Source organism: Elephantulus edwardii, unplaced genomic scaffold (genome assembly GCF_000299155.1).
Source record: "Elephantulus edwardii isolate Elephantulus edwardi_28Jun2011 unplaced genomic scaffold, EleEdw1.0 scaffold00028, whole genome shotgun sequence".
NCBI classification, from domain to species: Eukaryota; Metazoa; Chordata; class Mammalia; order Macroscelidea; family Macroscelididae; genus Elephantulus; species Elephantulus edwardii.
The window spans coordinates 3,469,931-3,484,325 of NW_006399778.1; the positions used below are offsets into that span (position 1 = coordinate 3,469,931).

A 14,395-nucleotide genomic window follows, 5' to 3' on the forward strand; every position below is an offset into this window, starting at 1 on the left:
GTAAACATAATTCATCCAGTTTTTCTCAGTCTTACCCCCATCCCGATGTCAGCCTCATTCTACAACAGTGGCACATATAGCAAATAAATTAATTTTTTATTGTGATTTGAGTTGGAGCTTTCAAAGCAAACTGATTTTTCATTCACACATTCAAATACATTTTGTTCAGAAACATTAATTTCAGCACCCACAATTTAATTGCACTTTCCTCACTTCCTCCTTGCAATTCTGATTTCCACCAATCCATCTATCTCTCTCTGTGTCTTTTCTTTCCTAGGTGAGACTGTGCTGATCACCCTCTTATTGGATATTACTTTTCTTGTCACTTCAGATTATTTTCTGAAATAACTGAGTTTGTGCCTGTAAACAGTTCATTGAAAAGGAATGTGGACGGGGAGAAGGGTGCAACAATGAATGAATGGAATTCCAAAATCTCTGTAGATGTTCATTGAAATGAAAAATAAACAACCTAAATTAAAAAAAAAAGAAAAGGAATGTGGATAGACCGTTCTAGTGGCGTATCTATGGTCTTAGCCACACAGTGTTCACTCAGTTCTGTTAGTCCATGAATCAGAAATCAGGCAACTTAGAAGAAGCCTACCACCTCTTTAGGACAACCTCTGGTTTTCAAACAGTCCCACAGCCTCCTTGAAGGAATACAAGAGCTGGCTTTGGTTTTGGTGGAATCTGGCATAGATAGGCACTTTTTTCTCTCTCCGATCCAATTAGAGCTGCTCTACTTGCATGTATTTGTTTGTTTGTTTTTATTTTTGTGTGTGCGTGTACCGTCAAATCAGATCTGACTGGTACAGGAGGAGACTGTCCCTCCTTCCCCGGCAGAGCATCTAGTGGGTTCGAACCGTGCGCCTCTGGGATTGTGGTTGCAGTTCCTTGCCACTAGGCCACCAGAGCTCCCTGCATGTATTTGTTTTTATAATCTAATTTTAGATATATTCTCTTCCAAAAAGAAGGTGATAGCATCAGTCAGCAGTTAGGAGTATAAACCAATCAAACGAACTCCATTCAGACTAATGGCAACCCAATGTATGCACTCCACAGAGTTTTCAAAGATGTGACCTTTCAGAAGCATCTTGCCACGTCTGTCTTCCAAGTCAGCTCTGAGTGAGCTGGAACCACTACTGCACATGATTAAGTACCACTGAGGGACAGACAGCTCTGTTGGTGAACTAGCTGTGTGAATTGATAAAATCTTAGAATGCCTTAGAGCCTCAAACTTCTCATCTGTAAAAAAGGGAACCTCACAAGATTGTGATTGTGTGCTGTTGAGTTAGAATCAACTCAGAGCTCACCCTCCAGTAGGTTTTCAGAGGCAGTAAATCATACAGGAGGAGACTGCCCATCCTTCTCCTTTCGAGCAGCTCACTGATTTAAACCATGGGCCTTTGGATTTGCAGCACAACTTCTTACCATTAGGCTCCCAGATTTAGTGATATAGTGCATGTTAAAAAGTACTTGGCCCATAGCACTCTAGTACATGGTAAGAAATTACTAAATATTAATTGTGGTTGGGGTTGTTATTAAAGTGACCATGACTGACAACAATTTGGAAATCACTACCTCAGTCGATCAAATACGGTATTACATAGAAGGCATTCCCAGTCTGATGGGAGACAACAACTTTGTGTAGAAACTATAGGAAAAGACTGGTCTGATAAGAAAGGAACCCTAATGGTGCAGCATTTAAAGCATTCAGCTCCTAACCAAAATGTTGGTAGTTTAATCAACAGAACCCCACCAGTTTCTCCAATGGACAAAGATATTACAATCTGCTTCCATAAACATTTACATCCTTGGAAATCCTATAGGGAATTCTAGCTTGTCATTCAGGGTCACTATCAGTTGGAATGGACAGCAATTCAGTTCATTCTGAGAATTCTACAGTCAGATGGAAAGAAAGTCACTCCCTCTCCAACCTCTCCCACCTAGGCCTTTTCCTGCTTGCTTACAGAGAGCTGGAGTCCACAAGTGCCCTCCTTCTTCGCCACCAGGAAGGCCTGGCCACGGCGGCCCTGCTCCACCTTGCTGACATTAGGGCATCCTGACAAGGCACCTTCCCTTAGCATCCAGTGGCGAGTCTTCAGGAAGCAGCTGCTTAGAACTACTTCAATTTCCTGTGGTCGGCAGTGTAGGCTCACTGTCACGATGGATAGTTCTGTGGGATGACAAGAACTAAGTTAGGGACCACTTGAGGCTTCTGAGATGTGGTCATGGGAAGGCATACTAGTTCTAACCTGGAGCACAGAGATGCTGTTGGAATATTATTAGCTCAGTCCAAAAAGTCCCTGAAATAAGGACCCTCACCCACTGGTTACCATAAGATCGCACAGTCGTGATTGTACAGTATGTCCCTGATCTCTTGACTTTAGTCAATTCACTCAGAATCTCTTTCCAAGGATCAGTGACTAGAGTTCAGGGGTTTGAGGATTGATGGATAGTTCATTCTATTTCATATGCCCTCCCACTAAAACAATCTTCTTCCCACTAGATATTATCTCTACTTTGGATGGCCTCTTTAGATGTCAATGTCTGATCAAAACTTGCTACATCTCTTTATTTGGACATTCTACTAGACCTTCTGCCCAATAATGACAGAATTATAATATCTACTCTGGCTCCCTCACATTTAGTTTTACTGAAGTGTAGTTCTTGGACTTACCTGAATGAGCATAATAATTGTCAGTGCACATACAAATTTCCCCACTGGTTGATGACTCATCCAAAGCACAGACTCCATCTCTAGTACCAGTTCTTTGGGTGTATTTAGGGGAAACTTGACTGACCCCAGCTATGGGAGAAGATTTTGTTGACTCTGAGGAGTTTGGGATGATAGCAGTTGTATGAGCAGCTGGTGTTTCAGGTGACTGGACTATAGCAGTGCCAGCATTGGAGGCTGATTCTCCTGAATTAGAAGTTAATTGTGTGGCTGTATTGTGATGCATTTCAGGCAGTATACTCATTGTAGTGGTGGAAGAATTAGTAGCCTTCCCTGTGGAAACTGTTTTTAGGACTAACGGTGCAGTTGTAGCTTTTCCTTCTTGAAGCCCAGACAAGGCTGTTCTAAGACTGAAGAAATTTGTAGAAGTAGACTCAGCATCATTGGTTGTGGATAAAGATTCTTTCATGTACTTGCTTGTATTTAGTGTTGTTGAGGCCATGGTTGTATCTGAGTCTGTAATTCTTATGGACTCTGATGACGCAATGTCATTGTCTGGAGTCCCAGAAATGGTTGCTCCACTGGTGGTGAAATTTATTAGAGTGGTTTGAGCACTGGTTGTTGCAGATGAAGTGTCTTTCATGTCCTTGCGTGAAAGCATTGTTGAGGCTGTAGTTTTGACTGACTTCTCAGAGATGATGGTTCTCATGGACCCTGAGGGTACATTGTCATTTTCTAGAGTACCAGCCATGATTTCTTCAAGGGTAGTGGAAGTGGGATGGACACCGGTTGCTGTGTTTAAAGATTCTTTCATGTCTTTGTCTATGTTCAATATTGTTGCGGTTGTAGTTGCATCTGACCTCTCTGAGAGTGTGGTTCTCATGGAACCTGATGGTGTACTGTCCTTGTCTGGAGTTCCAGACATGGATGTTTCAAGAGTGGTGAAAGTTACTAAAGTGGGTTGGGCACTGCCTGTTTCAGATGAAATATCTTCCATGTCCTTGTGTATGTCTGACATTATTGGCACTGTAGTTGTAACTGACTTCTCAGAGATGGCAATTCTTATGGACCCTGAGGGTACATTGTCATTGTCTAGAGTACCAGCCATGATTTCTTCAAGGGTAGTGGAAGTGGGATGGACACCGGTTGTTGTGTTTAAAGATTCTTTCATGTCTTTGCCTATGTTCAATATTGTTGTGGCAATAGTTGCATTTGACTTCCCAGATACTGCAGTTCTCATGGACCCTGGTGATGGAATGGCATTGCCTAGAGTCCTAGATGTGATTTTGTCAAAAGCGGTAAGGGTTCCTAAAGCGGGATGGACAGTGGTTGGGGCAGATAAAAAGTCTTTCATGTCCTTTCTTGTGTTTGACGTTGTTGAGGCTATAGTTGTGTCTGATTTCTCAGAGGCCGTGGTTCTCATGGGCCCTGATGATGTAACATCATTGCCTGGAGTCCCAATTATGCTTGTTCCAAGGATGCTGAAGCTCACTGGAGTGGACTGGACACTGCTTGTTGCAGGTAGGGATTCTTTTATGTCTTTGCTTTTGTCGAGTGTTGTGGCTTTCATTGTGGCTGACTTCTCAGGGACTGTGGTTCTCATATACCTAGATGATGTAGTATCACAACCTGTTGTGTGTAATGCTGTTGGAGCTGTGGTTGCACTTGACTTCTCAGAGTCAGAGGACACTGATGGTTCCATTCTGTTGTCAGTTGTATTTGATGCTAATGGGGTTACAAATGAAACTGTCTGATATTCTTCTGGCATTTCAGCTGAAGTGGCCATGCTGGATGAAGCTGTGGTTCTTAATATCTCTCCCTTATCTATCAACCTAGAATTCATCATAGAAGTTGGTACTGTTGTGCCTTTTGAGGGTGTGGTATCTGAGTCCATTTTCTGGGTTCTGTATATTTGGACTGTTTGCTTAGTGAGTCCAGTAGTACCACTAGTTTGTGGTGAGGTTGAAAGGGTCATTGCTATGTCATTGTTTTGGAAGTCAGATGTTGAAGTACTAGGTGAGGCACCAGAGTCACTGACTCTGTCACTGCTGGATAGAGCTAAAGCAGTAGATGAAACTCCTTGGATGTTAGGCCTGGAGACTATTGTGACGGGTATTGTATCTGAACTAACCCCAGATGTTGTTAAACTGTCTGTAAAACACAAAAACACCATAACGAGAAGCAACAACAAGTTAGTAAGCTTGTTTCCTCTACCAAGCTTTAGCTTGCCAACTATCCATGCTGGGAGATTCAAAGTAAAAACAATATCAATCACAACTCAATCATTTATATGGCAGCTCTGTGCTAATCACTTTATAGTGGACACCCATCATATACATATTTAAAGAAATAGATTCCACGTTTCAGCTGATGCTTGCCAGGGATTAAGAATAGAACTAGTGCGAGCAACCATGTCTCATTCCATTTACTGCCTGCTCAAGAGACAATGAAAGTCAGGAAAAGACAGAAATCTGTTCTCTTACTTAATCTTTGGTTTCTTGATGCCATTTTTGGGGGTGAGTTTCCTACTACATTGAATATTATTCTAATATTAAGATACATAATATTTTTTGTACAACAGTTCCCTTAATTGCAAGCCAATTATTCATCTGTTACAAGAGGAATCCAAGTTGACAATGTTAAATTTTCATCTTGCTCAAATAAGATGCTACTCCCACATATAATCGTTGGTTCATTGAATCCTTACCGTCAACTGAGGCAGTAGGCTATTACTTCCATTTAACAAATAAAGAAGTGGAGGCTCAGATAGGTGGAGGTATCTGTCAAAGATCACATAGTCTACATGCATGAAATGTAATGTATATGAATGATAAAAATATTCACAAAAATGTAAAAAAAATCACATGGTCAGGAAGTTCTGCATATAACTTCTTGACTATGTGATTTTTTTTTATCTGGGAGGCTGGGCTCTATGAGGAGAAATGTGGGGTCAAGATTGGTGGACGATTTATCAACAATCTGTGTTATGCGGATGACACAACCCTGCTTGCTGAAACTGAGGAGGACCTGAAGCACCTGCTGCAGAGGGTCAAGGACTGCAGCCTACAATATGGATTGAGGCTCAATGTCAAGAAGACAAAGATTCTCACCACTGGACCAACTGGCAGCATCAGGATGGAAGGTGAAGAGATTGAGATTGTACACAGCTTTAGTTTGCTTGGCTCCACAGTCAACAGTCTTGGCACCAGCAGCCAGGAAATTCAAAGGCGCATTGCCATGGGAAAGTCTGCTGTTAGGGACCTCTCCAAAGTACTGAAGAGCAATGATGTCTCTCTGGAGACTAAGGTGCGTCTGATACAGGCCATGGTCTTCGCAATCACTTGCTATGTATCAGTGAGTTGGACAATGACCGAGGAGGATAGAAGGAGAATTGATGCCTTTGAGCTGTGGTGCTGGAGAAGAGTATTGAGAATACCATGGACTGCTAGGAAAACAAACAGATTTGTCCTGGAAAGGGTTAAACCGGGTGGCTCCTTGGAGGCAAGGATTCTGAGGCTCCGTCTAACATACTTTGGACATGTTGTGAGGAGAGACCGGTCCTTGGAGAAGGACATCATGCTTGGGAGGGTGGAAGGAAAACGGAGGAGGGGAAGGCCCTCTATGAGGTGGATTGATTCAGTGACTGGGGTAATTGGGAAAGGAGTGTCAGAGACAGTGCGATTGGCACAGGACAGAGCAGAGTTTAGGGCTGTTGTACATAGGGTCGCTATGAGTCGCAAGCAACTCGACGGCACATTACAACAACAGTCAGGAAGTAGTGGCACTGCATTTGAAACTGAGTCTGTCAGACCCCAGAGCCTCATGTCTTATCAACTATGCCATGCTGCCTCATAAAAGTATAGGTTCATTCCCATGGCTGAGCCAGTGACTCTAAAGAGAAAAGCTCAAACCAGCTGTGCTGATCCCTTGGAAACTTTCCTCTGTCCCCTGGGCAATGGTAATATAGGCTCACCACCTGATACTTTGTCATTACATCCTTGGCAGCTGCCAAAGGGCTGATTCCAAAACTGTAGCTGACCCAGGCCAGGTGATACAGGCTCATCCTTCCCACAACTTCGCTCTGAGAAATTCAGACTTTGCTGCCTGACACATACTCCTTTCAAACCTCATTTTCTTCTAGCCCAATGCAGAGCAAAGGGGCCACAAGAGGGCAAGAGGGCCAGATAGGACACATGAGAAGAATAGGGAAACTTAGACTCCAGACAGGGAGCTTTGGTGGCTTAGTAGTAAGGATTTGTGCTATCAACACAAAGATACACAGTTCAAATCCAGCTGCTCCATGGGAGAAAGATAGGCAATCTTCTTCCATGCAATTTACTTAAAGACTTACCAAAGGGGAGTTGGTTGGTTCCAACTCAATGGTATGCAAAAACAATAGCAATAACAGACTCTAGACAGCTCTGTTATTGACTTTCTGTGTGACCCTGGGAAAAGCTGCACCCACCACTGGGCTTCTGTGTCATCCCTCCCCTCTCCACCCCCCACACAGTGAGTTACTTGGGGAAAGGCATGTCCATGGGAACTGTGACATGGTTCCGGACAAATTCCAGAGTAGCCTTCTGGCTAATAGACACAGTATCCACGCAATGCTATATCCATTGAGAATTTAAATTCATTTAAAAGAAAATAAATAACATTTTGAATTGAGGTGGAGAAGAGGATTAACGGACCACATGAACAAAATTCTACCACCCTAAGACCAGAAGATCTAAATGGCACCTGGCTACGGCTGTTGACTACTCTAAAAGAGATTATAGCAGAGGGTCCTAGGAAGAGTGGAAGAGAAATCTTGAATAAAACCCAACAACATAAAAAATTACCTGGTTTTTTTCTGTCTGACAGAGAGTGGTAGAATGTCTAAGACTATGACCCTCAGTAACCCTTTAAGCTTAGAACTAAGCTCACTCCTGTGGATTAACTTTAGCCAAACAACAGACATATGTATAAGTTGAGTAGTAATACCAGGAAAGTAATTATCCTCAGAACAGTTCTCATACAAGACTGAAAGGGGAATATGTTGCCCAAGGATAAAGTTTAAAATCCAGGAAGAGATAAGACAGGCAGATGAAGGGAAATTAAAACCACAGGTAGGAAATGGGGAAAGTGTTACTCTACTGTGGAGATTTTAATTAATGCCATAAAACAAAACCTTTTTGAATGATTGTTTGGATAATTATAAGCTAACATTGTAAGGTTATAATGGACTCTACCTGATCTACCACTACCTACTACCCTTGCCCAGCCAGCTGGAAGAAGGACTGTGTGACCTCTCCAAGAAGAAATGGAGGAAGGGACATACATGGATACTCACCGCAAAGGCTAAAGGCTCCACCCCTGATGAACAGCTGCAGCAGCAGCAGCAGCAGCAGCAGCAGCAGCAAAAGCCCCTGCCTGCTCATGGCAATGCTGATTGATGATCCTTGAGGATGTTGGGAGGGAGTCATGGGTCAGACCAGTGGAACAAATGTTCCAAGACCCTGAGGCACTGCCAGCTCCTGGTGCCACCTCTCTCCTGACTACTGAGCTACCCAGCTCTCATTTCCCAGGTACACAGGTTTCTTCCCAGCAGGCCTCAGGGGGACTTTTGGGGGTAGAATCAGTACTGATAGGAGGGGATGGAGGGCAGAGTTTCCCATCAGCTGTAATCAGTAGGCACCTGGGTATTCCAATTTCAAGAGTTAAATTTCCCTAAGGTCCCTAATTGTCAGCCTGTGCTGAACAGCTGGGTAAGAATTCTGGGCCTTTCAGCTTTCCCTCACCTAACACCAGGGGACCTGGGTTTTAACATGGTTAAACCCCATTGGCCCTACCTACTAAATTAAAAGCTGGCTATTTTATTTCAGAATGAAAGGCGAATCTTATCTACTCTCCATTGAACAGATGGAGAAAATGAGACATAATCACTTTGCTCAGGGACCAAATTCAGGTCTCCTGTCCTTCAAGCCAACTCTTCTTATTGCCATGCAACCTGCTGTGGCTTTCAGTGTCCTTGGCATGAAGTTTCCATGTAGACTTCACAGGTCTCAAGTTTCCTATCAGACTTAATCCACCTGGACCCCTATCCACAAAATTCTCTTGCTTTTCCCCAGCAAGCATCAGTATTCTATCAGCACAACTCTCCTCTACAAAGCCTGTCAAGTTTCTCACTTTGCCTTTGATGGTGTTGCTTGTGACTTGATCAATAGTAATCCTATTAAATTAGGACTAGTTTCCACTTTTAAACAGAAAGAAAAGGGGTATGGCTGTGTCTTCTTTGTCAAATAAGGGCTCCCAACTACAAGGACCAATCTTTCTCCCACCAAATTTAGGACATCAAAGGCAGAGATTATTTCAAGTCAGAAATATTCAGAGATGTGGACTCCCCCTTTTGACTTGAAGCTCATGAAGGCAAGTTGTAACTTTCCCATCAGACAAACCTTCAAGGGGAAGGCTTTGCCTTGTCCAGCAGCCCTACAGCAAGGTTGTCTAAAAGGAGCAAAGAGATAGCCCCAGTCAGGCGCATTGATCTCAACACAAAACTTTATTGACAATACAGAGATGTCTGGCCCTACTGACCTCGCCTTTCTCCTGTAGGTACTTGGGCCTGCTTGTCACTGCCCAGCTCTGGGCTACAGCAAGAGGCCAGGAATGCCTATGCTTAGGCTGAGTCCTGGCAATCTTCCCTGATGAGCAATCTACCTTCAATGCTCATCCTTGCTGTCTGACTCCTGCTTACATTCAGCTCCTTTCTTCATCGTGGCTCCTCTGGACCTGCAGCTTCCAGGCACAGGCCCTCTCTGCCCAGGTGGAAATGCTGCCACCTTCACAGCCGCAGGCCTCTCTGCTCAGGCATAAGTCCATCCAAGAGGGGAGATGGGCTCAAGTCAGGCTATGCCAAGCCATGCTAGGGATGCATGAAAATGCAGCAGCTGGGTATGTGTGTGCAGACACCTTGGCTTCTGTCCTGCCCCTTCAGTGGCTGGCCTTTTTCTTATGGAGTATATTTGTGCTGGATTCCTGAACCTGCAATGCAAGAGGTCGTCTTGTCAATCATCCTACTACTTTAACATAGCAGACTCTCTTTCACTCCTCCACTTTAGCTTCAAAAGCTGCCCTACCAAGACCTCCAAGGGAAGTCCTTCATCTGTCTAACTCTAGTCTTCTTAGTACTGTTTCTCTGAGCTTGGGACCTCAGGTTGCAGACATTCATAGAGTTCCAGGTCATTCTAGCCCAGATAGATGGAGAGAAATGAAATAAGGTGGGTGTGACTTATCTTAGAAGAATTCGGAGAAGGGGAATGTTTTTAGGTATCCAACCAGAGCCCAGCTGCACTAAGTATATACCACTAAGCAGGAATGGAATTGGTCGCACTGAGAAAGACGGGGTTTGAGGGCACTGCTGCTTAGCTGCCCTCCAATCAATTCGGACTGCTCCACGAGATTCTCAAGACTATGACCTATGGGGAGCAGATGGACAAGCCTTTCTTCCAAGTCTCTTCTGGGGCGGGGGTTCAAACTACCAATCCTTTAGCTAGTAGACCAGGCTTTAAATAGTTTGCTCCAATTGCCCATGGGGGCAGGGCCTCTGAAGAAGGAAATAATAGGACTGAAGGGATTGGGCAGTAAGCCTGCTTCAAAGTTTTTGCATCAGAAACCTTGACCAATGAGGCTGGACTGGGTGGGGCGGGGCCAAGTTTGATTGGCTAGGAACAGCAAGAAGCACCTTTTCCATGTTTACGAGCGCAGTGATTAAGTCTTGCTGGTGGTGTACATTGTCCTCTGAGGTCCCGCTCTCGTTCGGCAGGCTCTTGGACATGGTCCTGTGCAGTGTCTCCTCTTCCTGCTCCTGGTTGAAGCGGATGGCGCGAACTTCATTCACAATCCTAGGGATGAGGCAGTGGATGCATGCTGAAGCGGCTGGGGGTGAGGGGCGGCAATCCTACTTCTTCCCTGGGTCACCCTCCTCATAGCTCTGAGAGAATTCATGGCCAGGCTGCGCTTTTGTGTGAGGTAAGTGGAATATGTAGATCTGGATTCCAACTTAACCCTGGACAAGTCACTCAACTTCTCTGGGCCCCGGGGTCCTCATTGTGGAATGGTAAGGGTGTGAGGCTAGAAGGTTCTGAGGCTCAATGGACTCCAGGGTACCCCCCAGTACTGCCCCTACGTGTTGAGCTCATCTCGTATCTTCTTGTACTGTAGCAAGTTTTCCTGTATTGCCTCCAGCACCAAACAAAAGTTGTCGCACGTGGCCTCAGAGAGGTTCGACAGAGGCCCCCCAACCAGCGGTTCCTGATGTTGACCAGACTTCTCCAACCTGACAACTCTGTAGTGCACCAGTGGCAGGTCGCCATCCTCTTCCTCCTTTTTGCCTGTCTGGGGAGGTGGGGGTGAAATGAAGTGACACTTCCTCCCCCCAGTCCATTCCTGCTTGGCTTCAGGAAGGGTCAAATCTCTTAACACCTCGATTTCTAAAGCCCCACTTATTCTGTGGATGTTGAACTGTAATACACAAACTCTTCACCCACTTGAAAAGGAATTTCTCACTCCCTTTCAAAATCATAGTCCCTAAACTCACCTCTGATGCCTCCTGCCCAGCAAACTTCTAAAGTTCTATGTATTCTCAAGTCACAGATCTCAAAAGTCACTTTGAGAAGCACTCCACCCCCAAACTTATGGAAGCTGTACCCCTGAATGAATACAAATGAAATGAAGCTGGCATTTATTAAGGGCTTACTATGGATCGAGAACTGTGTATTAATGCATATAATCACAGTAGCTCTATGAAGTAAATACTATCATTATCCCCTTTTACAGAAGAAGAGTTTAGACTGGTTAACTGACCTAGCTGTTTGATTTGTGGTTGCCATAGAAACATAATATCTAGGAAATCTTCATCGTCAAACCCCAGTTGGTATAAGGAGGCTGCCTCAGGGCCCCTGCTCATACACATTTGTTCTTAATTGAGTAAACACACATATACATACACATTCAGTTTGGCAAACATAAAACACTCCCTCTTCTCCCTCCCATCCCACTCACCTCACTGAAGAATATTTGATGCTGCTCCCTTCGTTGTCCTCCCTTCATCATCAGTTCTAGGTTGGTAGTCACCACGACGACCAACAGGTTGATGCCAATGAAGGCACCAAGGGTGATGAAGATGACGAAGTAGATGGCACCCCCAATCTCCATTGCATAATTCCTCTCCTTCATCCTGGAGATGGCAGGCAGGGGCCCCATCACCTCCCTGGCCCCTTGAGTCTCAGTTTCCTCATCTGTGAAATGGGGACAGGATCCCAAGACCTATTCGGGCTTCTACCCGCCTCAATGCTCACATGCAGACCTAATATGCTACTTCTAATTGTCACAGCAGCTACTCATCACTGAGCACCTGCTGTGCTGCCAGGCACTGGACCAGTTCTCAAGCCATCCCTGCAAGGTAGGGGTTTGTACAGCAGCATGATCCAATTTCATCTCTTAGCACTGTATGTTTTTCTTGTAAAAGTAATACAGGCTTTTAATAGAAAGATCTGGAGAAAAGAATATAGGCAAAATAAATTAATAAACCCAACTCATCCACTCTTGAGTTGTTAACCACTGTTAATATCTTGTTGTGTAATCACTAATTAAGATTTTTTCCTAAGGGAGCTCTGGTCACCTAGTGGCAAGAAGCTGCACTGCAATCCCAGAGGCATGTGGTTCAAATCCACCAGATGCTCTGCTGGAGAAAGAGGGGCAGTCTCCTCCTGTACCAGTCAGATCCAATTTGACGGTACACACACACACAAAACAGTAAAATAAAATTTAAAAAATTAAAATTTTTTTTTCTAGACGTTTTACCCTTCCCTTGAAATATATTAAAAACAAAGTAAAAAATGCTAAGCTCTTTGCTAAGAAACTTTTCTTTCTTTGTGGTTAGCTGCTGTCAAGTTAGCCCCTGACTGGGGGCAACACCTTTTAAATAGTTTTTATCTCTTGATCTTCACAGCAATCCAGGACAGAGTAAATTCTGTAATCCCCAGCCTAGCCTACAGATGAGGAAAACTGAGACTCAGAAGAGAGATGAGGCAACTTGCCTAAGGTTACACAGCTAGTGGGGTAAAGCACTCAAAGCTGGGCCCATCTTTATTCTGCATTCTGCGAACATTTTTCCCCACTACTTATAGCATAATGGATAATTACAGGAAAAGCCCTTCACCAACTGGGCTTCTTCCTTCAAATGAAGGAGATGAAAAGAAATCAGCCAGGGAGTTCACTCCCTACAGTGAACTGAAAAGTATAGTTAGACTTAATAGTCAAAATGACCTTGGGGAGTAGGTTTAAAAATCAGAAAGGAATGAATTCTAAGAATGTAGGCAGTGTAATGGGCTCCAGTGTGGGCTGGAAGCCTACCTTGAAGCCCAACTCTCACCCACAGATCTGCTCCCCTGTCCAAGTCTCCACGAACAGAGTGGACCTTCAAGAGGGGCAGAGCTTCCCAAAGCTGACCACAAACCTGGAGGCCTATCTCCTACATGCACCCTATCTTTATCCCAATGTCAAGAATCTTCTTTCCTGTTGAGAACCCTCTCCCTCCCTAGTTAATCTCCCTGCCCTGTAGGAGCTCCAGCTCTTGTAGGCTGGGACAGGGGCAGGAAGCTCTACTGGCACTCACTGGAAGTCATTGTAGATGTCCACCCAACCATCCTGGGTGATGCAGACGAAGAGGGTGTACAGGGCAACCTGCATGTTCTGGAAATGTATGGGGATGAATGCACCAAAGAGTGTGACCCCAAACACGGCGAACACCTGCAAGGAGACCGAAGTCCTGCCCTGAATTCAACCAAGGGGCTTGGGGAAAGGACAATGCCATGCAAATGAACACTGCCAAGGGAATGGAGGGAATTCAGGTCTTGAATACAAAGTCAGATCTTTTCCCTTCTCCAGACACCCCACCACCAATGAACCTAGAGTCCCTGCTTAGGGAAGGGGAGAGACTGAAAGTGAAAGAGGGTACTGACCAGCATGAAGAAGAGGATGAGGGTGAGGATATTGGCCACATCAGGCACAGACTTCACGATGACATTGATGATCTGGGCCAGGGGCTCCACCGCCATGCACACATGTATTAGACGAAGCAGCCTGTGACAGAGCCTCTCAGGGGTACCTCTCAGCCCTTCCCAGAACCATCTTCCCAATTGCCCCACCAACTCCCCAGAAAGGCATACTCCCAGTTTCAGACAGGCAACCCCCCTTTCCTCTGGAGCTCCCAGCTCACCTGAGGGTGTAGGTAATAGAGTCGACTCTAAGTCTTTGAACGAAGAACCCCAGGAGCAAGATAAAGACGATAACAAACTTGAGAATGTTCCAGGCGTCCTGGGAGGTGGGCCAGCACCAGTAGGGTCTGTCAGGCCCAGCTTATAGGGGCATCCTGGGTCTGCCCTCCCTACACTCCAAGGATGGGAGGCCGAAGTTCCTCAGGGAATAGGACCAGTCAGCTGCCATCCACTACTGTTATGCACCTAGTTGCCCCCCAAGCATGTCTCTGACCACATGTGTACACACTGTCTCATGCATATGTCCACAGTCAAGTACAGTCCCAGAGACACAGCAAGCGCTCTTTGCTGCCCACAGTTCATTCTACCTTGGAAGCTGAACGTGAGGGACTCCATTTTGTAACCAATATGTCATTTTAAAATATATATATGTGCCTCTAGAGCAGTAAACTGAAAACTGTGG

At 44.9% G+C, this 14,395-nt stretch overlaps 1 protein-coding gene and 1 pseudogene across 1 annotated transcript in view; both read right to left on the minus strand.

Annotated features, from left to right (window-relative positions):
- Window positions 1–8,094, minus strand: part of LOC102859781 — a 28,069-nt pseudogene extending 19,975 nt beyond the window's left edge.
- A 1,552-nt stretch (window positions 8,095–9,646) lies between these two features.
- The window catches only part of CATSPER4 (cation channel, sperm associated 4), a 27,378-nt gene continuing 22,629 nt past the window's right edge, over window positions 9,647–14,395 (minus strand). Inside the window, exons 5-11 of the mRNA XM_006883490.1 lie at window positions 13,935–14,032; window positions 13,678–13,798; window positions 13,332–13,465; window positions 11,717–11,891; window positions 10,842–11,050; window positions 10,398–10,557; window positions 9,647–9,697 (exon numbers count right to left, since the gene is read on the minus strand). Coding sequence (XP_006883552.1) covers window positions 9,647–9,697; window positions 10,398–10,557; window positions 10,842–11,050; window positions 11,717–11,891; window positions 13,332–13,465; window positions 13,678–13,798; window positions 13,935–14,032 — 948 coding nt within the window. The remainder of the gene's footprint in view (window positions 9,698–10,397; window positions 10,558–10,841; window positions 11,051–11,716; window positions 11,892–13,331; window positions 13,466–13,677; window positions 13,799–13,934; window positions 14,033–14,395) is intronic.